The 27496-nt window shown below is 55.9% G+C and overlaps 2 protein-coding genes across 2 annotated transcripts in view; one reads left to right on the top strand and one right to left on the bottom strand.

Moving 5' to 3' along the window:
• Positions 1-2438: 2438 nt before the first annotated feature.
• Sh2b3 (SH2B adaptor protein 3) lies at positions 2439-22388 on the top strand. The gene is given in 9 exon segments (XM_037198679.1): positions 2439-4022; positions 8325-8802; positions 8805-9007; positions 18785-18886; positions 18966-19057; positions 19134-19228; positions 19309-19523; positions 19623-19794; positions 19899-22388. Coding segments are annotated over 9 exon segments (1737 nt in total). The 5' UTR covers positions 2439-3965; the 3' UTR covers positions 20222-22388.
• A 486-nt stretch (positions 22389-22874) lies between these two features.
• The window catches only part of Atxn2 (ataxin 2), a 98125-nt gene continuing 93503 nt past the window's right edge, over positions 22875-27496 (bottom strand). Inside the window, 4 exon segments of the mRNA XM_028855660.2 lie at positions 22875-23484; positions 24299-24467; positions 26149-26376; positions 26897-27042. Of these exon segments, the coding sequence (XP_028711493.1) occupies positions 23456-23484; positions 24299-24467; positions 26149-26376; positions 26897-27042 (572 nt within the window). The 3' untranslated portion in view covers positions 22875-23455.

Raw genomic sequence — 27496 nt, 5'->3', positions numbered from 1 at the left:
CCGCAGCGATGTGGGCGCGGAGGTCAGTGCTTGCAGCTGGGGCCTCCCGGAGAGGGGGCCTGGCGGGGCGCCGCGGGAGGAACCGAGAGCCGCCCTGGGGACACAGCGTGCTTGGCCCCTGCCGGGGAAGGGGGGCGGTGGACACGTGTGTCACTGACCTGACAGGCGGAGCAAAATCGGCCCTGGTGATCTAGAGGGGTGGCATACCGATCCCTCCAGGCGGAAAGCAGGCCATGACAGGCAAGGGTTTTACGCTCTTAGGACACTCTTCTGAGCCTTGTCCCATCGGGAGGGGGCTCCATCTGGGCCAAGGGATGAATACATTCTGGAACTTGTGCAGTCCCTATGGGCCCACGGGGGCGGCCAGCTGGGGAGGGGCTGACCCGAAGCAGCAGCAGCAGCAGCAACAGCAGCAGCAGCGGCAGCGTGGTCTGGGGCCCTCAAGAGCTGGGCCGTGGCAGAGGAGGAAACAGAGGGTCCTAGAGACAGAACTTGAATCCTTCCTCCATCTGCTTTGTAAGCTGAGAGCGAGCCGACCTCAGTTTCCCCTCGGTTAAGCGGGTAATAAGAGCTTTGCGGTGCAGTTTTAATGAGGTGTAGTTTTAATGAGGTGTAGTTTTAATGAGGCTGGTGTGTGGCAGTCACCTGTGCCTGCCTGGCCTGGCCCTGGCAGAGAAGATCTCAATTACAGGCTTTTCACACTGTCCTGTTTTATGGACCCGAGCCGTGGGACCTTCCTTAGCTCTCCTGAGCACCCGCTGCTCTGGGGTTCCCCAGATCTTTGGGTGGGGGAACTCTGAAGGACCTAGGCAGGGTCAGGTGACAGCCCCTTCCTGGTCTTGGTCTCTTCAGTTGACACCTACCTTCTTGTGATGACCACCAGAGCACAGAATGGCTTGAGTCATGGCAAGGGTGTTATCTGTTTGGTTGAGGTCATTTCTGCTCCTGTTCCTTCCTGACTCTGTGGCCCCCAAGTCTGTCACCCAGTGCCTGGTCCTTCCTGTTCAAGAGGTAGCCTTCTTAGACGAGTGAGGTCCTTTGAGCAGCTGGGCCGTGCAGTCAGCTTGTGTACCTTAGGAAATCTCAATCCAGCTGGGACAGAGCTGGAGGTACTTGGGTGCCCTTCCTGGCTTCCAGGCTCAGGGTGCCCTCTCTAACATGAGTGACTGATGGAGAGCTCCGGTGACCTCACAGGGAGCTAACGGCCCCCAGCTTGGTCTTATACTCTTGCAGAGCAGGCCTCTGGGGTCCATTGTATATGGGGTCCAGCCCATTACCTCTGAGGCTAGTCAGCTTCTGAATCTCCCATTGCTGTGACTCTTTGGGTGGTCACTTAACCTCTCTGAGGCAGAGTCATCCAGAGTGGGAAGGGTTTTAACTGCTATGGAGTCTGGCACACACAGAGATGGAACAGATAGCATTGTGGGAATGAGAGGCCTTTCCTCTCACGTCCCCACTTCTCCTTGGGGGCAGCGCGCATGTAGAGACTCAGGCTGCTAGCTTTAGGTGTGAGGCCCTGGGCAAGTGACCTGCCCAGTGTGGACCAAGTCTCTGCCCCTCTAGGGTGATGGCTGTGCCATGTGGGAGCCTGCCAAGGAGTAGGCATTGGAACTGGGTCGGCTGTACGTGTGCTGGCTGTGAGGTGTTAGGTTGGTGTTTTACCATCTCTGAGCTACAAGTGTTCTCAGAGCTCTGAAGTGGGGTGCTGAAGGACAGTTGTTCCGAGAGAGGCATGCAGTGTCGGCATGAGGTTAGTGCTCGGTAAGTTCAAGCTACTGCTATTAATCCCGGGATGGGGTGACTGGCACTTAATTGCCAGGCTTCCTGGGAAAACGGTCCCTAGGGCCCCCGGGTGTTGAGCGGCTCTGGTCAGGCGGGGCGGGGCAGGAAGCAGCTTCCATCTGGAGTGTCTGGAGGGGCTGCTCGCTCCTGCCAGGCCTGTTCCCAGGCACCCACCCTCCCCAAGGAAACTGAGGCTGGCAGGCTGCCTAGAGGAAATGACTCAGTGGGGGTCACGGGCTGAGTCATGCCTAATTGGACCCAGGAGCCCTGCACCCCAGCTCCCAGCTTCCGGGGGCTTGAGGTCCCTCAGGGACTGGGTAGGTCTCAGGCCTGGCTGCATGTCCATGGCCACGGCTCGGCACCACCTACTTAAGCCTCATGATTCAGACAACCAGTGTCTCTTGGTCAGTGCTCTGGGGTCCCACTGACCACCCCTGGGCTGTCTAGTCCAGTGTCCCTCTTCTCATGGGGACAAGAGACAGGTCCCTAAGGGACCTGATGGCCTGCCCCACCCTGGCCAGCCGGAAACCCAGCAGCTGAGCAGATGGCTGAAAGATTTTTCCTCCCACACAACCCTGTCAAGGGTCGGCAGGGGGGCCAGCCCCCCCCCCTCCCCGGGCTTCCTTGTGAGCCAGGCCTGGAGCCCCTTGAGGCCTGTCCGGATGTGCCCCCCCCAGCTGCTGTGGGGGTGCTGCTTGGTCCGCAGGGAGGCCTGGAGGGAGGAAGTGTGTGCCCTGCTTGTGGGGCTGACTCACGGCAGCTGACTGGGGGCGGGGCCAGACTTAGGGGTAGGGGCTCAGCGTGGCTGCTTGAGGCAGGAGGTAGACTTACCTTCCAGACCCCACACTGGTGGCCTCTCCATAGAGCCCACGGACTGATCTGGTTGGGAAGGGGCGCACAAGGGTCAGAGGCTGTTGGTTCATTCTCCTTAAAGCCCCAGGCAGTTGAGGAGCTGGGAGGCTCTCCCTGAGAGTGAGGTACATCTTCTGCTGCCACCACCTCTGTAACTGTCAACCCTGAGGCTGGTGAAGGAAGCCCTGGCTGGTAAAGAGAGGGTACACTACTCTTGGGGGCTAGCCCCCTGCTCTCCCCACCTCTTGGAGCCTGTCTGGGGTAGTGGCTGTCTGGTGTCAAGTTGCCAGGGGCAGGGTACACAGGAGGAGTTAGGGTGGAAGAAGCCGGGTGACGCTTCTCATTCTGGCAGACTGGGCCAGCCTGGTGACCCCTGAATGGGCCTCACTGACTGTCAAGTGGTCTAGCCTTAGTCTTTCAGGGCCAAACTGATTCATTCCTATGCACCCTGTTTCTTGTGGGCTAGAATTTGAGTTGTGTGCACTGGGTCTTTTCAGCTCTGTAGCATAGTCTGTTTGGGGGCCTCCTTGGAGGAGGTAGCCTTTAGAGGATGGTGTGGGGCTTCCTGTCCCAGCATCTAGGGGTGGGGCAGGTACAACTCTTGGGTACATACACACGGAGCAGCCCTCCTGGCCTGGCAGGTGGAGTGTTCCAGGTGTCCTCTGCACCTGTGGGATGGGGGTGGTGGCCAAGCTGAGAGGCTGCTGAGCCAGCTTTACAGTCATGGGCCGGGGTGGTCACAGAGTCCCCTCCAGCACCCCTCCATTCTCGCTGACAGGACAGGCCCTCTGTCCTGGGGGTGGCTGTGCCCGAGCAGGAGCATCTCAGCTTAGCTGCAGCTCCTGCGGACCAGCACTGCCTGCCTGGGTTGCCTGTGGCTGTCTGTGGCTGTCTGGGGGCAATGAGGGTGCTCAGAGATGCCACTCACCTCGCTGGCTGCAGGGAGCTAGCTGCGCTGCTTGTTTGCCCTGGGGACTTGGGGACAGGGGAACAAGCTTTCCAGGGCCCAGCTTTTCTTTCTTGTCCCCACGGCTGAGCCCAGGTGGGTGGATGAGGCTGTATCCTCTCTGTGGGGAAGGGCAGGAGAGGAGAGCCATACTGACAGAGCCTGTCACAAGCTGACCCTGGGGCTCCTGGGGCCGAGCTCTGTGCCTGCCTTCTCTCGGTTTCTCCATCCCGTCCCAGGGTTGTCACAGCTGAGCAGCTGTGCTGCATCTCCTAGCACATGGAAAGTATTCAGTCACTGAAGAGGACCATCTTCCTGCCACCTAGCCCCCCTGGCCACCCAGCCTGGAGCCACCTCGGCCTGGGACAGTCTGCGTTCCACAGCCATGCCACCCATACTGTCTGACCAGAACTGGGTGCCTCCTAAGGCTTGGGCTTTGCAGGTGGGCGGCCTGATTCACCTCCATTGCTCTTCTAAGTGTCAGGGACAAGCAACACAGCCGTTCTCTCCAGCCTGTGCCACCCTACCACAGCTCTTGAGTGCCGCTGACTTGTACCTATCAACGCCTGTCTGCCTGTCCTGCTGCCTCTGGGCAAGGTGTAGTGGGGGCAGCGCCCAGGGCTGTGGGGTAGGGTCCTAGAGGGGTGTCCTTCCTCCCTAGGGGTGTTCTTAGTGCCCCATGTTGGAGTGGGGCAGGTGGAGTGCCAGCCTGCCTTGCCCAACTGCGGAGGCACCTGGGGGCACTTGCTCTGAGTGTGGGTGTGGTAGGAGCACCTCAGAGTGGTGGAAATGGATTGGTACACAGTATTTCTGGCTCCAGCCCGTGTTTGTGAGCAGGCTGGATGGAGTCTGTCCCCTCTGGGTGGCTGTGGGACCTTGAGCAAGCCCACCTCCCATGCCTTGATTTCCCCATCTTTAACCTGAGCCTAAGGACAGGACAGCCAGCTAGTGAGGGTTCGGGGAGCCTGGAGTAGAGCCGTACATTTCAGTGGGAGTGGGTGGGCTTTCCTTGTGCACTCTGACTACTTCTGCAGTTGGTCGGTTTGGGCTGTGGCAGGCCGCTGGTCACTTGCCACTTCAGCAGAGCTGAAACAGTCCTGCATATTCTGGGCTGTGCTGTAAGCACACCGCAGGATGTAGGAGTTGGTTCCTGGGGTGCATTTGGGCTCTTTGGGGTTCCCTCTGTGAGTGCTGCACTGGTCACCCTGTGGTTTCAGTCCTGCACCCTAGGGGTTCTGGGAGGCCTAGAGTTTGTCTTTGAAGAAGTGGTCAGAAGGGTGCCTAGCCAGTGTCCCCTTTGTGAGGGGCACTGGGGTGTGCGCACAGCTGGACCTGGCTCGCAGCCTGTGTGGAAGGTCCTGCCAGGGTCTGCCTCTGCAGCTGATAGACAGTGACTAGGCACAAGTTCCAGATGAAGGGGCAGGGAGGGTGCCCACAGGCAGGCTAGGGAAGATGGCAGCCAGTGGGTGGTGTGGTCACTAGGTATCTGTCTACCTGTGTTTATCCTTAGACTGGCGTGTGGCGCAGCTGTAGAGCTGCTGTATGTAGCCTGTGGGAAGCCTGGCTTCTATCCCTAGCACCACAGAAACCCAGTCCATGTCCAGAAACCCAGCTCTTAGAAGCTGGAGGCGGGAGGAGGCCAGCCTGGGCTACATGAGGCCATGTCAAGAGGAAACAATTCTTTATGCCAGGCCTGCAGGAGGAGGATGTGCCCAAATCCAGTTTGGGCTGTGTAGTGAGACTTAAAAGTTTTGTGTGTTTCATGGAGCCCCTGCTGTGGCAGGAAGTGGAGGAGAGCAGGTGTGCCCTGGTCCCAGGGCCATAGTCTGGTGGAGATGGCCTCTGACAAATCCCTACTGCTGAGGACAGTTGTGAGCAGTATGCTGAGGACAGATTCAGGACTTGGTGCTTCTCTTGTGATGTTATGAAAGCAGACAGGCCTAGGGAATTAGAGGCAAGAATCCAGCCCAGTGGCCCCTGCAGTGTGAGGATGGGGCTGGAGTGCACTACGATGTGTGCACTCAGCTGTGGGTCATCCAGGCTCTGAAGGCTGCGTCAAGGCCTGGTGTGTGGGAGTACAGCACTGACTAAGGCTGGGACTAGGTGCTCCTCATGGGGAGCTGGGCAGAGTGCGATGGGCTTGGTTAGATGTGACCTGTTCCTTTCTGCCTCCTGGCTTTTACTGCTTACTATGTGCAAAGTGCCTACTGTGTGCTAAGGACCTTACTAGGTATGGTATGCAAAGTACTGACAGAGTGCAGTGTCCCCCCAGTGAGAGCACAGGCCTCTGGACTAGAGCTGAAGTGTCCTGTCATGCTGGAAGTGACTGTCCACCCTTACTGGTCTATTCTGGGTCTTCAGAGCACAGGCCACAGAGGAGAAAGTGCCTGTGGTAGGGATAGCAAAAAGAGCCCCACTTCTGGGCCTAGCCGTTCCCCTCTAGTCGTGGCAAACATTTTATGATTTTAGGTGCATTGGTGTTTCGTTTTTTGGTTTTTCAAGACAGGGTTTCTCTGTGTAACTTTGATGCCTGTCCTGGATCTCGCTTTGTAGACCAGGCTGGCCTCGAACTCACAGAGATCCTCCTGCCCCTGCCTCCCTCTGCTGGGATTAAAAGTGTGCACCACCGCCCGGCGTGCATTGGTGTTTTGCCTGCATTTATGTCCTATGTGGGTGTCACATCACTTTGAGCTTGATAACAGACAGTTGTGAGATGCCATGTGGGTGTTGGGAATTGAACCCAGGTCCTCTGGAAGAGCAGCCAGTGCTCTTAACCGCTGAGCCATCTCTCCAGCCCCCTAACATTTAATGAGCTGGAAATTGAGGTTCAGAGAGATGCAGTCTGGTGACAGTGTCCACGCAGCCAGTGCCTGGTCCCCTTCGCAGTGAGCCCTGGGGGACGAGGTTGGTTTGTTGTTTTGAGACAACGGCCTCCAGTTCACTGCGCAACCACAGATGATCCGGAACTCTTGACCATTCCTGGGCTGGGGTTATAGGCACACGCCACCACACCAGCTAAGGTTTAAATATCTTTTTTTTTTTAAATTTATTTATTTATTTATTATGTACACAGAAGAGGGTACCAGATCTCATTACAGATGGTTGTGAGCCACCATATGGGTGCTGGGAATTGAACTCAGGACCTCTGGAAGAACAGTCGGTGCTCTTAACCTCTGAGCCATCTCTCCAGGCCAAGGTTTAAATATCTTGCCTGTTACTGTTGTGTCCCTGGGGCCGAATGCAGTGTCTGGTACACAGTGTATAGTGTGGGATCAATGGGTGGGTGGGGATGGAGGTGGGTCTTGTTCACGGGTCCTTGCATCTGGCCTGTGGACAGGCAAGCTGGGTGGGTGACCCTGTTCACTCAGGCTGAGCTTCAGAGATGTCCCTGTGCCTGGCTCCTCCGTGATTATCTTCTCCAAGGACAGTGCAGGGGTGACCCACTGACTGACATCTTGTCTCACGCCTGTGTCTACCTAGAGACGCCTGCATCCCTGTGAATCTGGTCAGTACAGGCTGTATGTCATCTCGAATGCGCTGCCCCCACGCTTGCTACAACATTTGAATGAGGACAGCATCCCACTGGACTTTTCCAGACTCTAGGCCATTCTCAACTGAGTCTTTGTAATAACGCTGGGGATGACTCCCCTGTGACATGGGAAGCTGAGGTGGAGAATCACTTGAGGTCACTCAAGATCACATGTACCTAGTGAGAGGTGGGACTGGGGTTTGGACGTAGGCGTCAGAGTCCATGTCCCCAACCATGCGTTTTAGAGATGGGCAGTAACCCGCTACCTTAGACCCTCCCCTGCGAGCCAAACCTGCCCCAAGTCGACTGTTTCAGGACGGACTGCCTGCCTGCCAGGCCTGTCCTGACCACCATTAGATGTGTTACAGTGCCAGAGAGGGACGTGTGAGCCTTGGGTTGCATGCTCCGTAAATAAGGTCCTAAGGTGGGACTGTTGGGCCTGATTTCGGGGTGACGTTGGTGCTTCCTGGAGGAGGGGGTAGACTGACTCCTGCTACAGGGCAGACACAGTGCCCTGCTGCCTCAGCTTTGCCTGCTAGTCAGGGTTGTCACAGCGGCAGGGAGCTGTGGTCAGGGCTCTGGACGTGAGCAAGTGTTTACCCTGAAAACTTTCAGCTGTGGGAAACGGGTCTAAAATTACTCTTGTCAAACTGCCCCTAAAGAAGTTGTACTGCAGCTGGGTGGTGGTGGTGGCCCAGGCCTTTAATCCCTGCAGAGGGAGACAGAGCCAGGCGGATCTCTGTGAGTTCGAGGCCAGCCTGGTCTACAGAGTGAGATCCAGGACAGGCACCAAAGCTACACAGAGAAACCCTGTCTCGGAAAAACAACAGAAGAAGTTGTACTGCTTCACAGAACCCACCCTAGGTAGTGAAGCGCCCGTGTTTTAGTCTTCAGCAGCCCTGGGTGTCACTGGCCAGTTTTACTTTGGGTGGGCAGTTCCCCTCATCCAAAATTTCACTCCCCATGGTCAACCGCGGCTTGAAACCACTAGACGGAAAATTCCGGAAAACCCCATGCATGGCTCTGAGAGGCGCTGAGCTCTGGGAGCCCCTCTGGAGTAAGCAGCTCCTCCCCGGTGGCTCTCGCCTACCCACTGTATCCACCTTGTATGCACTGCCCGCCCTGCTTTGCTGGTTTCCACGTGCGGGGTGCCCGGGGTGCCCGCGGGGGGGCGGGGACGTTCCCTGGCTCACTGCCCTCTGTCCTGTCTTGCAGCCCGGCCGCCCCGCCTCGCTCTCCGCCATGAACGGGCCCACCGTGCAGCCGTCCCGCACGTCCTCGGCACCCGCGTCGCCCGCGTCCCCGCGCGGCTGGAGCGACTTCTGTGAGCGGCACGCCGCGGCGGCGGCGCGGGAGCTGGCCCGCCAGTACTGGCTGTTCGCGCGCGCGCACCCCCAGCCGCCGCGCGCCGACCTGGTGTCGCTGCAGTTCGCCGAGCTTTTCCAGCGCCACTTCTGCCGCGAGGTGCGCGAGGGCCTGGCGGGGCCACCGGGCCGCGACTACCGTGCCACTGCCCCGCATCACCGCCCCGCGCTGCCCAAGGCACGCAGCTCCGAGGACCTGGGCCCGCGGCCGGCCTGCGCCCTGCAGCACCTGCGCCGCGGCCTGCGCCAGCTCTTCCGCCGCCGCTCGGCCGGGGAGCTGCCGGGGGCCGCCAGCGACCCCAGCGACCCCGACCCCGACCCTCCGCCGCCACCAGGCCGGGCCCAGCCCGCAAGCTGCTACCCTGGAGCCTGCGGGAGCCGCCGGCCGAGGCGCTTAAGGAGGCGGCGCTGCGCTACAGCCTGGCGGACGAGGCAGCCATGGACAGTGGTGCGCGCTGGCAGCGGGGTCGCCTGGTGCTGCGGGCCCCCGGTCCAGGCCACGGCCGCCTGCTGCAGCTCTTCGACCCGCCCAAGGTGAGCGCCCTGCAGAGTGTGCAACAGCATGCCCATAGCTCCCTAGGCCTCTGTGGCCCGGACTCTTCCAGGACAGTGAGTCTGTGATCCTGGAGAGTCCAAGGTCACGCTGTGGATGGGTTGGAGCAGGTTAGTTCAGAGTCTCAGGAAGTCCCGAAGGGCTGAGTGGCACCCCGTCTACCTGCAGTTTCTTTTCTGAGACATTTGTTCCCTCCTGGCTGGTGGCCAGGGCAGGTGAGTGAAGCCCAGGGTCTTTATGCTGTGCGGCAGCCGCATCCATCCCTCCTACGTGGGTGTGTGAGGCCCGACTGCCTGTCTTGATTTCCACTCCGTTCTCTGTGGTCCCATTCAGTGTGACAGACTGGCTGTAGGGTGAGTGGAGTGAGCCCAGCCCCGGGGCACTGATGTCACAGGACAGATCTTTGTCAGCACATACTGTATGCTAAGCACACATTGGGGACTGGGAAGCTGCCTGTCTAGTGGAGCTCTGGAAGGAGCGACCCTCAGTGAACATGCACTTGGCACTGTTGCCAAGGAAAGGCAGTCAGGTCTGCTGGGGCGGCCAAGGGCCTTGTAACACAATCTTCCCTACCAATGACTGCTAAATGGTGGTGCTCTGAGTTTGAGTGTGCCCCCAAGTGGCCCAGAAGCACCTGCATTTCCTCACCCTCTGCTTTCTCTCTCTACAGTTTGGATGTCTGGTTTTGTTTTTGAATAGGGTCTTACCTAGCCTGGTCTTGAACTAGCGATGTAGAAACTGACCTTGAAGTTTGAGCCTCTTGTCTACCTCCTGGGTGCTGGGATTATTGGCATGCACCATCATGCCTATTTTATGTGGCACTGGGATTGGACCTGGGCATTGTACATGGTTGGCAGGACTCTACCCAGCCACATTCTCAGTCCCTATGTATTTATTTATTTTTTAAAATTCATTAAAAAAATTTTAAGATTTATTTTTTATGTGCATTGGGATTTTGCCTATATGTATGTCTGTGTGAGGATGCTAAATCCCCTGGGACTGGAGTCACAGACAGTTGTGAGCTGCCATGTGGGTGCTGGGAATTGAACCTGGGTCCTCTGGAAGAGCAGACAGTGCTCCTAACCACGGAGCCCTCCCTCCATCCCCATGTGTTAGCACGCATGTGCCCTCAGAGGTCAAAGGTGTTCGGTGCCCTGGAGTTGGAGTTACAGGTGGCTGTGGGCCCTCCAGCCCGTGGTGTTGACACAGTCTGCTCTTCAGGGCACGCACTGGCCCACAGCTGGCTCATCACAGCTGGTTCAGTGCCGGCCTGTTGTTGAGGGGTTGGTGGTTTCTACTCCAGTGCTTCCCCTTGGAGATGGGGTCGTGCTTAGATCCTCTTGCGTCAGTCCCCAGTGCTGGGACTACAAGTATATGCCCTCACACACTTGGCTTTTTTGGGACTTTTCTGAATAATGTCATAGTGACATTTGCATATAAGTTTCTGCAGGGCATGTGTTTTCATTTCTGTTGGGTGTATTCCTGGAAATGATTCCTGCCGACACCATGGCCTTTCCCAAGTGGTGTGGCAGTTGGTGTTCCTAGTGGTGGCGGCGGAGAGACCCCTGCTTCCACAGCCTCACCTACTCTTGAACTTACCTGGTCAGTTCTCAGGAGCTTTAGTGTCTCGTGCTTACTGTGACTGATTCTTGTGTCCTTCGTGTGTCTGTGTGTGTGTGTGTGTTTGGGCACGCAGGTGCATGTGTGTGCGTCTTTGTTCTCCACCCTATTTTTAGAGACAAGACCTCTGAACCTGGAGCTCATCAATCCAGCTAGCCCCCCTGGCCAGGGAGCTCCAGGGGTCTGTCTGTCTCTTCCCTGTGCTGGGCTGTGCCCAGGGTTTCTGGATTGTTTTGGGTTCTCATGTCTGTGGGTCATGCTTTTCCAGCTGAGCCATTCCCTAAGCTGGTGTTCCCGTTTCTTAGGACTTCCCGGAGCTTGAGTGTAGTACGGGCACTCCTTTACTGCAGACGTCACGTCGCACAGTGTGGGCTGCCTTTTTACCAGCACAGGCTCTCCCCTTTTATGTTGATTTCCTCCTGTAATCTAGCCTGTGGCAGGCCGGGAGGGGCCGTGGGCTGTGTGTCGAGGTCAGAGGATGGCTGACGGTAGTCAGGTCTCTCCTTTCCACTCCCCGGGTCTCAGGGGATAGAACTCAGGCTGCCAGGCTTAGTGGCAAGCACCTTCCTTTCCCCGATGAGCCATCTTGACAGATTATTTTTCTGAGACACCATCTCCCTGTGTAGCTGAGGTTGGCCTTCAACTCTGCAACCTCCTGCCTCAGCATCCTAAGTGCTGGAATTATAGGTATGCGCCACCACACTGGATAAGAAGCTCCCCATTTTAATGCTTTCTGTATCCTGCTTAAGAAATCTTGGCCCACCCCAGGCTTTGTGAGCACTCAGTCTTTTTCCCTGGAACTTTCTTGTAGGACTTCATGGTATGGCCGTGGGCATCTGGGCTGAGTTGGTGTGTGGGTTCTGGATATGTGGCTGTGTGCTGGAGAGACTGTCCTTCCTGCTAGAGTCCAAGGTCATTTGATGCTGAAGTGCCCATCTATGGGGATATGCTTCTGGAAGTCTTCTGTCCTGCTAACCAGAATTTCTTATGAGAACACCACTGGCTAATTGCCAAAGTTTCCTTGCCTTTTTTCCCCTCGCCCCAGACAGGGCCTCACTCAGTAGCCTGGGTCGGTCTAGAAATCACTACGTAGCACAAGCTGGCTTCCAACTGAATGCAATCTTCCTGCTCCAGCCTCGAGTGCTGGGATTACAGGGGTGTGCCACCACACTTGACTCCTTGTGAATCTGGAGGGAACCTGCTGACTGGCAGCAGGGGCCCCAAGGTGGAAGGTGTGGAGCATATTTGAAGGAAGAGCCAGGAAAGCTGCCTGGGTGGCATGGAGGCCATCCTGAGGACTTAGTGCTGTGTTCCAAATATGTACACGGGGGCGAGTGAACACTTATCCTTATTTGTAAGATATTCTCCCGGAGGGAGAAAAATCCTAGTCTAACTGGGTATGGTGCCACTACCTATAATCCTTGTAGATGGGAAGTGAAGGCATCAGGTCAAGGTCAATCTTAGTTACATAGCAAAATTGGGGCTAGCCTGGGCTACATGAGTTGTACCTCAACAACAGACAAAAACCTAAGGCTGGGCATGATGGACACACACACACACCCTTCCCCGCCCCCGATTATCTCAGCACTCTGGAAGCTGGGGCAGGATACAAAGTAAGCCCATCTCAAAAAACAGAACCAGACATCTTGAGACTGACATAGGAAGGTCCCCGTACCTGGTCTTCTTACCTGTGTGGTCTAGTAGAGACCAGAGGACATCACTGGCTGAGCGGCCTCTGTGCAGTCTCAGGGCAGTGGCCTCGGATGCTGTGTGGGTGCTGTAGATGTTGGGGCTGAAGGCAGTCAACATTTCAACCAGTGCCTCAGCTGGAGGTGCCACCGAGGTCCATAGGGAGCCCCAGCCTTTGCACCTCCAAGGAACCAAGGCTCGGGGCTGCTGGTCCCTGCTGCTCGGCCCATTTGGCAGAGGTGGTTCCCAGGCCTGGTGACTTCCAGGCCACTTGTGCTATTCTTAAAAGGCAGGCAGCCTGGTGGCTCTCCCAGCCCCTTGGAGCAACAGGTTAGACCAGGCTCAGCCCTCCTTTGAGACTGAGGCCTACTGGTACCACTCCCTGTGGCTTCTGTGGTGTCAGAACTGGAGTGACTTCGGAGTTTGCCCGGGTCAGGCCTGCAGGAGCGGTTGCTTAGGGAGAAAGGTCTCACAGCTGCTAGGGGCCGAGGCTTAGAGTGTGGAGTGCTGTGGGAAGGGAACCGGGTGTAAGGCACCCTAGTGCCGGGGCTTTCCTAAGTGTGGCTGTGCGGCCTGAAATAGGTGCTTCAGAAGCTGGAATGGTGATGGTAGGAGAGCCACGCACTTGCTGGGCAGGACTGGGAGGCTAGCGGGCTTGAGGAGCCCAGGGCATACCGGGGCCTGGCCTCCCTTCCTCCCCGCTGTGTGGGAAAGAGGAAGCAGAAAGAAAGGGCTGGCCACTGCCGGCCTGGCGGTTTCCTCTGGGCTGGCGGGGAGGTGGCGGGGAGGTGGCAGGAAGCCCCGTCCTGTACCCACCAGCTCTGCCGGGCTCCAGGCTCTGCCGTCCTACAGCCTTGCCCCCACCTCCGCCCAGCCATGGGAAAGCATTTGACCCCTGAAAGCCAGACCTGCCTCTGGACCATTCCAGCTGTGTTCCTGGTGCGGGGCTTTCCCTGTGACAAGCAGTATAGCTGACCTGGCATGGAGCCCTCCCAGCATCCCTTTGAAGGCCCATCATGAAGTCAGTCTCCAGATAAGACCGGAGGAGGCAGAAGTGGGGTCTTGTGTGAGCACCGGGCAGAGGACATTAGGGTTGGGATTGTGTTTAAACCCACACATGTGCAGAGCAAGCCTGCTGCAGAAGCCACACCCAGATGTCCCAGTGCTTGTCGGGCTCACCCACCTTGGGCCTCGGGGGCAGATGCCTACCCATCTCTGAACTGTGAACAGTCAAGGGGCTTGCTCTGGGCCTAAAAGGGATTGGAAAAGGAAGAGGAAAAAAAGAGGTCCCAGGGCTGCCAAGGGGCCTGCTGCACACACAGCCATTTGAAAGCATGCCCTCCTCCCTGGTCAGCCCCAGGCTCTGCTGATACAGCAGGCAGTGGGTCACTCAGGCTTCTATCGCTCCAGGGCTGTGACGCAGGAGCAGAGCATGCACAGACTGGGGGAGCATGCACGCCAGGGAGTCCCTACCCTGGAGCACCCCTGTCCGCTGCCACCACCTTCATGGCGTTGGCCCTGTGGCTTTGTGGGAAGCCATCAAGGAGTCGGGGCTCTAGGCTCAGTGTTGGGATCATGGTTAAGGGCAGTGTGGTGGGCACTGGGGAGGAAGCATGTCCGCGCTCCTAGTTTGGCTTATGTCCGTGGGGTGTCTCTGGGCTGAGAAGTTGACTTTCTGGTCCTCAGTTTCCCAGTGGTAGACAGAGTGCTCTGGTACATTACCATCCTGAGGGGCAGGAACGACTCTGCGTGGAAAACTCGAGCCCAGAGCTGGGTTTCCCAGGTGGGCCCTCCCCAGTTAGTAGCCCCGTGGCCACACTGGGAGTCCTCAGTCCACTGCTTTGTGAATGGACGAGGAAGCAAAGGCCCCAGAAGGGCTCCAGGTGGCCCTCCTTCCTCCCTCTTCTGGCTAAGGCTGGGGTGAGTGGATGGAGACCCCGAGGGAGACAGGCCACCTGGCCTTGGCACCAACATAGGCGCAGCACACTCTCCCCGCTAGGCAGTTGTCTGAAAGGGGCACGTGGCCTCAGAGTGCTGCCACCGTCTAGGGAACTGACGGGTTGCCTAAAGTAACTAAAACCACAGATGGGCTCCCCAACATCCTCCCACCCCGACACATCCGAGTGTCTCCTTGGGTTGGGCTCCTCTCCTCACCCCAGGGCCCCGATTCCATTGGAAAATGATATGCTACCGAGATGTTCACTAGTTCAGAGGGGCATGGCCATCACCACCCTCTCCTAGGACATTAGCTGAAGGACTCAAGCTGGAGGTGGCCTTTGTATGTCTGCATTGCATCCCTTACGTTTCCAAGTCATATTCCATTATCTTGTTCCTTTTAATGGTCAAATAATATTCCCTTGTATGGTTTTACCATATCTCCCCCCACCCCCTAAATCATGAGTAAGTGGGAATTAGGCTGTTTCCACTTGGGGAGATTTGGCAAATAATGCTTTGAACATGCTGTGTCTAGCAGGTTAAGGAGCTGCAGCATTACAACATAATGTGGTATTCCCACAGAAGCACGGACGGGTCCTCCCTGACTCGCCACGCCACGCCACAGCTCCACGTTGGCTGCAGCTGGAGGGACCTGAGCCAGGCCTGGACTTGGGTCTATGGCTGGCTAAGGGTGTCTTTCCCACACTCAGTGACCTTTATCAGGGGCACTATCTTGTCACCCCACTCCCCACTTTTACACTGCATCTCAGGCTAGCCCACAACTTGTAGTCATTCTATCCCAGCTTACGGTTTTTATTGTGTGTCTGTGCATGTGTGCGCTCTGGTGCCTGTAGAGATCAGAAGAAAGTGATTGCCAGTCACCAGGGAGGTGCCAGGAACCAGACTGGGTACTACGCACAGCACAAAAGCGCCTTTTTTTTTAAGATAAAATATTTATTTTTTATCTTAGGTGCATTGGTGTTTGACCTGCATGTATGTCTGTGTGAGGGTGTTGGATCCTCCAGAACCAGAGTTAGAGTTGTGAGCTGCCACGTGGGTGTTGGGAATTGAACCCAGGTCCTCTGGACCATTGAGCCATCTCTACTTTCAACACAAAGTGCTCTTAACTGTTGAGCTATCTCTCCAGCCTCGAGCCCAGGCCTTTTTGGTTATGAGTATGACTGGCCATCTGCTTGTTTTTTTGTTTTTCAAGACAGGGTTTCTCTGTGTAGCCCTGGCTGTCCTGGAACTCACTCTGTATGTAGACCAGGCTGGCCTCGAACTCAGAGCCTGCCTCTGCCTCCAGAGTGCTGGGATTTAAAGGTGTGCACCACCACATCTAGCTGCCTTTCCTCTCTTTAAAAAAACACAACTGGCTCACTTCTCGCCGATCTTGAACTCCTGGCATAAAGTTCTTTATGTCTCAGAGCCATCACTTCCTTTCCAGCCTTAATTTTCACCCCAGAAAGGTTTCTCTGAGGACCCTAGTAATCCACCTTGCCTTGACAGGCTGAGTTCTGGGGCTCCCTTCAGCTTGTGAGGGTTCCTGAGGGGCTCTTAATAGGGGGACCCCCTCCCCAAATATAGCCTGAGATGATTTCAAGGGGTCCCTTTAGAACTGTCTTGCCCCTTGGTCCCACTAGGTCTTTCCCCTCCGTCATACAATCTTCATCCCATGACGTAACAGTTGCGTTGTGTTGCTAGCCTGCAAACCCCACCCCTTGGAAGCACGTTGCTGGGCAGCCCATGTTGCGGTGCTGGCCAGTTCTGAGGATGTCCTCTCTGGCTATTGTGTGACCACTGCTTTCGGGCCTCGGGGACCACCCTGGTGCATGCTGCCAGATGTAGCATGAATCTTAAAAGTTCTTATTAATAAAAACGAGCTCAGAGGCAGGTATTGGGGTGAACACTGGATGATCAGAGAAGCAGAACAAGCCACAGCTTCCTCACCTCGACAGTTCCTCAGCTGATCCTGTTTCCTCAGACTGGAAGCATCTGAGTCCTCATCCCAGTGGCTCTCAGCTGAACTGCTGCTTGAAAGCCTGAAAGCTTAACGAGCCAAAAAAGCTTCTAGTTTCTGGTCCTCACGTCTTATATATCTTTCTGTTTTCTACCACCACTCCCTGGGATTAAAGGCTGCTTTTTGGGATTAAAGGTGTGAGTCACCATGCCTGGCTGTTTCCATTGTGGTCTTGAACTCACAGAGATCCAGAGGGATCTCTGCCTCTGGAATGATAGGATTAAAGGAGTGTGCTACTACTGCCCATCCTCTATGTTTAATATTGTGGCTGTTCTCTTCTCTGACCCCAGATATTTTGGGAACAATACCACCATAGCCAGAGCTCTTGCCAAGGGGCCTTTATGCTCCATCTTGACCCTGTAGGGAACTCTGGGGAATAAAGGCTAGCAGGACCAGTCTAAGCCTGGCTAGCAGGTGCCATGAATCTGGAATTTGCAGACTTTCTTACCTGACCCTAAGTAGCCTAGAATGAGAATAAGGTCCAAGAAAGAGGACAGAGTCAGGAAAACGCACGGGCTCAACAGTCTGCTGCTAGACTGGTTAGAGTCCCTCTTCAGACTGACTTCTGGTCTAGTTGGCTTCTACATGTCTCTGTAGTCTGACTGTTCCATTTTGGAACAAAGTGGGGTATTTGTGTTTTTGTTTTGAGAAACAAAACAAAACAAAAAACTTCCATTATCTGGGAAGTTAGCCCCCAGTTCCTGCCTCCATCTCCCTAGTGGCTTTTTGACAGGATTGTCCCGTCACTGGAGTGGGTGTTTTCCATCACCCCGGGTTCAGGACGGCACTGGGGCTGGGAGAAGACAGTCACAAGTGGCAGGACTCAGTTGCCTCAAGGCCTTGTGGGGCCTTTCTCCTGTCACGGGGTGGTGGTCTAGCCTGGCTCTAGGCTGGGAGCTGCTTCAGCCTGGGTGACACCAGTGAGGCTGTGACCTGCTGTGCCATTCACTAGGCCCACGGCTTCTTGTGAGGATTTCCAGGCATTCTTGGGTAGGTGTGGCTTCCTTGGGCCAGGTGCCTTCAGGGCTGCAGTGGAGGTAACACAGCAGTCTGCTGAGATACCGTTGGGTACCAAAACAGACCCCTGCTGTCTGTCCCTTGACACTGAAACTGTGTGGCTTTAAGAGTGACCAGGAATCAGCACAAGGACCCAAGAGGAGGCCACGGCTCTAGTGTGTCCCCCGTTCATCGCTCAGCAGGCTGGGGGTGCAGTGGATGGTGGCAGGACTCCTGACCCCTGCCGCCTCCTGGCTCTGTCACTGCTGGGGTTACAGAGACAGGAGGCAACCGCAGCGACACAGTTTCCGCCATCATCCTGGCGACAGCTCAGGCCTTTTCTTCCACCATCAGCTGTCAAAAATACAGTTTGGAAAAGGGCAGCTCCCATGGCCTGAGGATGTAGAGGAGGGAGGGGCAAGACAAAGCAGAGGAAGGTAGAAAGCCAAGATTCACTGTGGAAATGCGATTACTAGATTTGACACTGAGCACCCTAACAGCCAAAACCCCATTTCTGGGCCTGGAAGTCGATGGTCTGGAGTGTGGTGGTTGGCGCCACTCTACTCCCACTGAGAAATCTCAGGGCCTGGCCACACCAGTGCCACTCTGTCCTGAGCTGGGTCGAGGGGGAGCTGCTTATTGGCCAGGCTTGACCAGTGAAGTACGCTGGTGAGGAAGAATCCAAGGCCTTCAAGTGTCCTTAGGGTTCTGCTAGAGACCCCCCTTTCCCCTCGATAGTCCAACCAGATGGGCCACAGGCCAGCGCTTGTGTGCCCTGCCCTGGCCTAGTCCAAGCTCAGGCACCCCCAGCAGGCAGCTCAGAACAGGCACTGTGGTGCCAGGACTTGGGGAGAATCCCAAGCCTGGTCAGCACACCGCAACTGTGGACAAAAGTAGGAATCATTTGGCCCATGTCCAGCAGCCCCCCAACCCCCTCATTCCAAGCTGACGGCATTGGGGTGGACTTATTGTCTGAAGTTCTCGGCTAGAGCACCTGGAACTCTGTCTTGTCCTGGGACAAAAGCCACAGAGGGAGGGGAAGAGGCCTGTCAGATCCTTTTCCTTCCTACCGACCCAGCTCTCCCAGTAGTTGATGTCTTAGCTCTGCGGGAAGCTGGTCCTCAGCCACCTCAGCCAGCAAGAACAATCTTACCACCAGAGGAAATAAGGACCAGAGGTCAGGAAGTGGGGGCTTCCCTCCTAGGAACAACCCTGACCCTAAGCTTCGCCTGAGAACTGGCGTCTGTGGTGCCAGCCAAACCCAGAAAGGTGGCACCTTCCAGACATGTTGTGCAGCCAACTGCAAGGACTCTTGCAGCTGACTGTGTGGGCCATCCCAAATCCACTGGGCGGTAGGGTCGGGGAGGACTAAGATGCAGAAGGGCGTTCTGTGCCTCCTTCCTCTAGTGCTGAGAGACTGAAGACAACTGAAGAAGCCTTGAGGGGGGGTTAAAGTCTCCATGGGCAAGCCTTGAGTGGCCCCCTCGTTTTTTTCTAGAGCTCAAAGCCCAAGCTGCAAGAAGCCTGCTCCAGCATCCGGGAGGTCCGGCCATGCACACGCCTGGAGATGCCTGACAACCTCTACACCTTTGTGCTGAAGGTGAGTGCCGGGACTGTGTCTCCCGGGAGGGAGGACGTGGCTCTCCTTGGATGCAGAGCTGTATGCTGCCTCTCTGCAGGTGCAGGACCAGACAGACATCATCTTTGAGGTGGGAGACGAACAGCAGCTTAACTCATGGCTGGCAGAGCTCAGAACAAGCACAGGCCAAGGGTGAGGCCTGCCCCTGCCCAGCTTCGCTCTGATCCTCCCTGCTGGCTCCCTCCTCACCCAGCCTCTTCCCCTACAGGCCGGAGCGCATGGACACAGAGCTAGCCCTTTCCTTCGTGGCAGAGCCTGGCCCAGCCAGCTCTCCAAGGGGAAGCACAGACTCCCTGGACCAAGGTATGTGTGCGCCAGACCCTTGGCCTCGGGGTCCTGGACACGTGGCCCCGTACATGTTACCACCACCATCCTTCCGCTAGGTGCTTCACCCGGGGCGATGTTGGACCCAGCCTGCCAGAAAACAGATCACTTCCTGTCCTGCTATCCCTGGTTCCACGGCCCCATCTCCAGGGTGAAGGCTGCACAGCTGGTTCAGCTGCAGGGCCCTGACGCCCACGGCGTGTTCCTGGTGAGGCAGAGTGAGTCCCGGAGAGGGGAGTATGTGCTCACATTCAACTTACAGGGCAGAGCCAAGGTAGGGCAGGGACTGGCGGGTGTGCTGGGGTGGGACACTTCAGCCTGGGTGCGTGCTGCAGCAGCAGCAGCAGCAGGCTGACCCCCCCTCCCTCCCCAGCACCTCCGCCTGGTGCTCACCGAGCGTGGACAGTGCCGTGTGCAGCACCTGCACTTCCCCTCGGTGGTGGACATGCTCCGCCACTTCCAGCGCTCCCCCATCCCGCTCGAGTGCGGAGCAGCCTGTGAGGTCCGGCTCTCTGGCTATGTGGTGGTCGTCTCCCAAGCACCAGGTAGGAACCCCCAAGTCTCTGTCAAGGGAGGGCTGGTATCACGGAAGCCCAGGGCTTGTCTGGTGCACTTCTTCACTGTCGAGACTCACCTCTGTCTTCTCCAGGTTCCTCCAACACAGTCCTCTTCCCTTTCTCCCTTCCTCCCTGGGACTCGGACCCAGGTCCTTCCCACCTCCACTCTGCTGGCGGTCCCCCCAGCCTTGGCACAGAGGCTCTCCCCGGCCGAGGGACACCCCCAGAGCAAATCTTCCACTTGGTGCCTTCTCCTGAGGAACTGGCCAACAGTTTGCGGCACCTGGAACTGGAGCCCGTGAGCAGCGCTCGGGACTCAGACTATGGGCTGGACTCCTCTTCCCGGAGCCACCTTCGGGCCATCGACAACCAGTACACCCCCCTCTCACAGCTGTGCAGGGACGCAAACTTGTGAATGTAACCATCCTCCTTCCCTCCAGGGAGCTCCAGGCTGTGGTCAGCCTCCCCAGCTCAGATGTGCGCTCTGCCTCCAGGCTGCCACAGGCCCGTCAGCACAGCTAGCCCTGGCTGTCCCACTGTTTACAGATGAGTTCTTGTGCACAGGTGCCACTAGCTGGTACCCTAGGCCCAGTCCCCGACCCAGAGGAGGGGGCTCCGGGCCCAGAGCTGGCAGTGGAGACTGACAGTCAGAGCTGACGACAGACTTCCTTCCTAGCAGGTAGGGTCACCAGGAAGCACAGACAACACTAACAAGTCCCCGTTCCTTCCCGTTCTGCTCCACCAGGACCCGTGCCATTCTCAAGTCAGGCTAAGCAGACCTGCCTCTCACCCGGGCTAAGCCAGCACGCTCGTGTCCTTGTCTGCTCCTCTCAGGACGGTTGCCTGCTATGGGTAGCCACTGTCCTCCCTCATGCAGAGAATGAAGTGTGTCACCCTTTCAAGGACATCCAGGCAGCAGACAGAGAGGAGGGTAGCAAGGGACGTCCTACCCCAGTGCCTTATGTGTAGAAAACAGGACTGGTTTACAGCGGCTTTCCAGAGGATGGGATGAGCAGTGGGGAGACCCGCACAAATGAAAGGCTCCCCGGCCTATGCAGTGGACCCAGATTTATAGCCCCCCCCCCCAACACTCTTCAAGCATCTAGTGGCTTGTTGAGCATGGCTGCATTCTGAGTAACAAAGTAGCTGGTACCGTGCAGAAACCCCTGTAAGAGGTCACAGTCAGTGTTCTGACAAGGCGGCGGCAGCAGGGTCCCCGGTGGAAGGCTGTGCTCCTGCACACGCAATCCCTGTGTTGACAGGGCTACACTGGTCTGGCTTTCTATCCCAGGTGTGTGAGTTCCCAGGGACTAGAGAGGGCAGCTCCTGAGCACAAAGGTGCCAGTCGGTGCAGCCTTGGGGCTTTTATCAGCGGCTTTAGGGAATCACAACTTATCTTGGACGCGTTGGTCGGAGGTGAGCATGCTGAACCCCTTCTCATCTGGTTACCTCTGTACTGTGCAAGCTCATGTGGCCCTGAGCGGATGGGGGTGGGGTGGGGTGAGGGGTCAGCCAGCTGTGCTTCGCCTTGAACACCCACCACTGTGTTCACGGAGCAAGGCACATCCCACGTAGGTGCAGGTTTGTGTTCGACCTTTGAGAACTAGCTTTTCTTCATTTTCCACAAAAGTATGAACCAAAGATATAAGCAATATTCAGTCACTGGTCCAGACTCTTCTCTAAGCTGTGTAGGGAGGAAAGGGGCTGGGTGGACAGCGGTGTCCCTGCTCATGGCACTCATTAGGGGCACTCACCTCTCCTGGGCCGTCAGACACAGCTCTCGGGCAGAGAGGAGCACCTCCGCCCCGCGGCATTGGGGCTTATCCACTGTGGATGGCTTCCTTCCGAAAGGCCTCGATTATGACAAAGTCTCATGGCCCCGGGACAGAGTGGCGCTACGCCAACACCTTTTCTTTCTGCTAGTGTAGGTCCAGTTGGCTTGAAGGGGAACTCAGTGAGGCCCCAGGCCAGTGTCAATACCAGGCCCCATTCCCACCCCAGCCGTCCCGACATACCGCCATGGGCAGGTGAGGCCACACTAGGCGCAGGGGAGTTGCCCTGTAGAGACTCTAAGTGCAGCTCCACAGTCCCTGCTGCTTTCTCCTGACTAGAACGACACACTAACAGCCACCAGCACCAAAGAATTAAGTCAACTAACCTGCCTTGACTTTAGACCAGCAGTCCACATGGCTTTATCTGGTATCAACTCTTCTGCCTTTGATCATTTCTGGACCACAGGAAAAAGGAATAGTGATTATTACAGTTTTGGGCCACACAACACTATTTTTACATAAGTTTCTTAACCTAAAAGAAGGCTTCATCTCTTCCCTGAGGGTTCTTGTTCAAATGTTACCTTAACATCACGTGACAGACTGTCGTCCACTGCCTCCTAATGAAGACGTGTCTAACAGCCAGTGTGGGGCTGGGCAACAGGAAGAGGGGATTTCAACTTCTATCATAGGCAGAAGGTGTTTGGCAAATCTTTGTTTTATGTACTGTATGAGTAACTTATTCTTGAATAATGCAAATTTTGCTACAGTGTACAAATTGCTATATGTGAATTAAAAAAGTTTTCAGAATTATGGCCATGGTCTCTGCCACACCACTTCCTCTCCACTTCACTTAGAGCAGACAGCTTGGTTCTCTGGCTTTCCTGACCTCTGGCCCCCCTCCCATCCCTGCTGCAGCCCAGATGGACCCAGGGCTCTGTGCTCCTAGCAAGCACTCAGGCACTAGGGACACACGGCCAGGCTGGTAAAGTAGTCCCTCCTGCCCCCTGCTGGGAGCATTGGCCTGACCTGGGATACACCCATCAACAGCACTTTGGTTCTGTAGACGACAGTCTGCAGCTGCTCACAGATAGGGACTTTTGAAAGCCCCCACCTCTGGCCAGTCTTCCTCCTGCGAAGCCTAACGCTAATCCCCCCAAGAGGGAATCTCATCTTGACCTTTTCTAGATGCCTTGAGCCAGAAGCGAAGGTGAAGAAAAGTCATCGGTCAGCACCTCCTCCGGTAGGGTCTGCTCCTCAGAGCAGCAAGAGTCGCCACAAACACACACTAACTGGGTATCAGTTTTTAAAACTTTTTTTATTTTTTAATTTTTTTTTTAGTTTTTATTTTATATTATCTACAAAGTAAAAGTTTTCCCTTAACTTAAAAGTTGAACCACTGCAGACAGTGATCGCCTCATCAAACTTGATTTATAAATAATAATCCGTCAGTTTGGCGGTAAGAATTTACTGAACTTCTGTCAAGTTTAGTAAAAGGGCGTTCCAAGTCTTGATTTTTTTTTTTTAAAGCGGTAATAGCAGCAAGAATCACTCTTGTTACTTCTTTTGCTAGCTGATGTGTTCATGACTCTCAAGGGCCATTAAAAAATAAATAACTTCCAGTTTCAGCAAGCAGAGCTGGGTACTTGCGGGACCCTGCAACAGCGCATGGAATTATGAACGGCCACAAGTCCCTACATGCCTCTACTCGGTCCAGAACATCCTCCACTGCAAGTGAACTGTTAGCATTCCTATTGGATGGTAAATCAGTGTATCTTTAAAAAACAAAATCAATCAAGTTCTAGTTTTCTGTGCTTCCAGTTGGTAGAAGCAGGAGGAGGGAGGAGGGAATTTGGCCTTTCGGTTCCTCCAGGGCAGCCTTACAACTGCTGTTGGTGGTGGGCTTGTACTGTAAAAAAGAAAAGTGGCTATTTAAACGGAACAGAGGCACCACTGCCCACCAGCCTAGTGTCTGCAGCACGTGACTGTCGACTACTCTTGTGCTAGCTGAGTAGACTGGAGCTTTAATGCTGCCCCCACCCGCCCCAGCTGCAGCCAAGGTGGGGTTGGGGAGGGAAGGGGGGTGAGGAGAAACAAACCAGTCAGACGTAAAACCACTTCAGATACAAGTCCTGGACTTGCTGCTTGTGGGGCAGGAGCACAGGCCTTCACACCCCCTCCCACTAATGCTAGCCAAGCACCAATACTTTCCAAGTCACCGGGGAGACAGGTGTCGCCACAGCAGCCATCCAGTATGAGAGAGACATCATGGGCGTCCTGTGTCAGGGCACAGGCTGGGGCTAACACTACACTCAAACCAGTCCGCACACAGCTCATCAGTGTTCTCCTCCAAGCTACAATCAAACTCGGCCATGGGCATGAACCCCCCACATCAGCCTATAGGGACTCAGGAAGGAACACACTTGCCCTGTCCAGCCTGTCATACATAACCAGGAAGGCCAACTGAGTCCTCGGCATGCATCAGCTACCCAGAATGAGGCTGCTGCTCTCAACCAACCCTGATACCAGCAGAACACACACAGACTCCGCTCCGGAGGCCCTGAGCCCTGCTGCTCCCTGACCATCACAATCCCTCCTGCGCACACTTGGATGGGCCTTGCTAGCCAGGTTTGGAGCCTCAAGCAGTGGTCCTGCCTGCCGTTCTACCTGGGCGAGCAGAATGCTCGGGGTGCCCCGGCGGCCCCTGCACACACACGCCTCACCTGAAGGGTGCGTCATATAGGGGAAATGCGCTGTTGTCGAGACTGGAATGGGCTGTAGTGCACTTTGAGCGAGGGCGGCCTGGGGACCGCCGGGTGGCTGTGTCGTCATTAGCATCATTGGCGCATGGGCAGTTGGATGAGAAGGAACCATTCCTGACTGTACATGAGCCTGAAACAGAGAGCTCTTTTACGCATACAGGCAACATCTCCGTCTTAAACAACAAGTCAACTGTTCCTTTCATTGGACTGGGACTCAAGAAGGGGCAAGATGGAGTCCTTGAGTCAAATCCTGCAGGGTTGGGATGGAGACGTTGGCCACAGCCTCCTAGTCCCCAGTGTCTGCTCACAGACTATCACACAGGGCAAGGTCTTCACCAAGAGCAGGCCTCTACTAGGGTGGGAGGGGCGCGTTCCTAACTCGCTATGGCACGGGACCAAAGACATCAATGCCCTTTTCAAGTGAGCAAGCAACTAACAAGGAAGGGCCTGTGAGGAGGCTGCCTCCCCAGCACCCTTAGCAGCTTCCTGAGTCTCCTCTTCCGCCCTCCCCCAGTCGTGATGGGTTCCCCAGAAGTAGGGTGAAGCAGCACTTAGGCCCCTCACTCTAAAAGCTTGGCTGATGGAGCAAAGGGCGCAGTTAAGGCTCCAGTGAGATGAGGGTGGCCTGAGGCTGGGTCAGCCTGGTGCCCTGGACCAAGTGGTGACAGGGTAGACAAGCGTTGCTGGCTGACCGGCTGGCGAGCCCGGCCTCAGCTCTGCAGGGAGTGGGCAGAGCAGGAAGAGGCTGCTTCCTGCCTCCCATCCTGTGCGCTGCTCTAGACCATCACCCCAGCGAGGCGCTGGGTCACACCTCCAACAGGCCCACGGCTCTCCGCTTTCCCTATAATCGAGCCTCTCTCTGCCTCTTCGACACAAACACACGAGGGAGGTTTAGGGGAGCCCACCTCACACGTCAACTCGCAGCCTCTGCTCGACACTGAGGACCCTGACTCTTAGGTCTCACTCCACCAAAGCACACTGACCAGACTGGCTCCCCTCCCACTGCACCAGACAATCAACACGAGGACGGCCTATGGACCCTTAGCTCTGGGGGAAGGAAGGACACCTAGTAACAAACCAGCCTTCTGCAAGAGACCCAACCACACGACGGCATCTCGAGCCCACACCTCGCCAGAGCCTCACTGGCGCACTGTGACAGGAAATGGAGTCATTCAGTAACCCTGAGTGAGACCTGATGCAGCCACCTTACATTAGACAGAGGCCTCCCCTGGCCTGGGCTGCCCACAGTCCACGGCCAAACCCTCAGGAAGCACAACACAGGACTGCAGCAGATAGAGGGTAACCCGGCAAACAACTGAGACACGTCTCGGAATTCGTGTGACTAACATTCAAGCCAACGGGCCAGTACAGTCACCTCAGAGAGCTGAGAACCACTGACAGCCTGCCTGCCATCCCTGCCAGGCTCCCGTGTGTGTGTGTGTGTGTGTGTGTGTGTGTGTGTGTGTGTGTGTAAAAGTGTCTATATGTGTACACATATACACATGGTGGTTAAGCTAGAAAGACGTAGCAAAGCAGACACAGGAAGGAAAAGACTGGGGTGCATTCCAGACTCAGAGTTTTAGGTCTCAGCTGGGAAATGCTAAGTCACAATTTCACTGATCCCATCACAAAATCACAGCAACATTCACTGAGGGCCAGAAGATCACGTACTAAGCAGGGAGGGGGAGACAGGCAGATGGCACCACACACAGGGTTTCCTGGCTTGGGGAGCATCTGGCTCCTTGCTTGCTTATCTGACAACCACCACACCCTACGTGGCCTTCACAGAAACTTGGCTAGTGCTGTTTTACCTGAGGTACGTGGGCCATGTGGGGAGGGGTGGTGTATGCCGGCTGAACATGAGAAGGATGGATGGTGAAGACTGTCTGTTGTGCTGCTGGGAAACTGCTCTGTGGAGACTGTGTATTAGAGGCAGGCGTCATGGAAGGTGGGGTCGGTGCCAGCCCCGCGTGGTAAATGGCTGACTGCTGCTGTGGACTGGCCAGATGAAGAGCTTGGGCGGCCTGGTGCTGATGGTGCTGCAAAGCAACGGGAGATTTCTTGACTGAGAAGCCGTCAGGATGAGAGCAGCAGCCCCGCCCCAGCCCAGCCACGCCCAGGGAGGTGCAGGAAGAACACCAGGGTATCTCCTGTCCAGACAGTCTTTTCTGGGTTCTCCAGCCCATGCACATCTCAGCCCGGCAGTTACAGGTCCAAACAAGTCGAGGTGGAACAACTCACGGGACGCCTGGCCATTCACTGCCCACTAGCAAATGTGGCTAAAGAAGCCACAGGAAGGCAACATTATCAAGTGGCTTCAGGAATGCAATTCCAGACGGTGCTTTAGACTTAAGCTAAAGTAGCTTTTCCACAATCATGTTTCCAGCATTTACCCTTAGGGGATGGCTTACTTGACATGACATTTTCAAGACCTCCCCTGTACCCACAACTGCCTGCAGCTACGTCACGACGGCTGCTCCATACGTCCTGATCACACAGAGACTTGTAAGCAGCAGAGGCAAGGAAGCAGCTGTCCACGCACAGCCCACATCTCCTTACCTGAACAGGACTGGGTGCAGGATGATTTCCACCATGCTGGCTTTGTTGCTGTCCAGTGGGAGTGGCCGAAGGCTGTGGATGGGGCGTATGTGGATGCAGGGTGGCATTAGGATGCGCGTACTGCTGAGCAAGGGAGCCCGTGGAAACTGAGGCAAAAGGAAAAGGAATGTGTACAACCGATACATGCTGATGACCACTGCCAGCCCGCTATGCTCACTGAATGCCTCACGACCACTACGATCTGACCCATGCCACTGACATTCTCTGCAGCCGTTTACATCAGGCACAGTCTGGAAAATACACATCAGGGCTCTGCTTCGCAAGGGCAGCATTTAACTCACGTTACAGCTCTGCACATTACACCAACACCTAGTTAATCTGAATTTACTCAACAGTCCATTTCTTTTGGAGGCAGAAACAATTCCAAAAATCACTCTGGCTCACATGAAGACAGGTGCTGCCTCTCTCAGGGCCATCCTCTGGCCACCCTCACCATGCTACTGTCCTACAGTCTCAGTGCCCACATTGGTGAAGCTGGGGACAAAGACAAGGTCATTGTTATCCCAGTCACAGCATCCATTCCACTCCTGCTTCCTACTG

This window comes from Peromyscus leucopus, chromosome 23 (genome assembly GCF_004664715.2).
Source record: "Peromyscus leucopus breed LL Stock chromosome 23, UCI_PerLeu_2.1, whole genome shotgun sequence".
Taxonomy (NCBI): Eukaryota; Metazoa; Chordata; class Mammalia; order Rodentia; family Cricetidae; genus Peromyscus; species Peromyscus leucopus.
The sequence above is the reverse complement of the archived record's forward strand: the minus strand, read 5'-3'. Positions and strand labels throughout refer to the sequence as shown.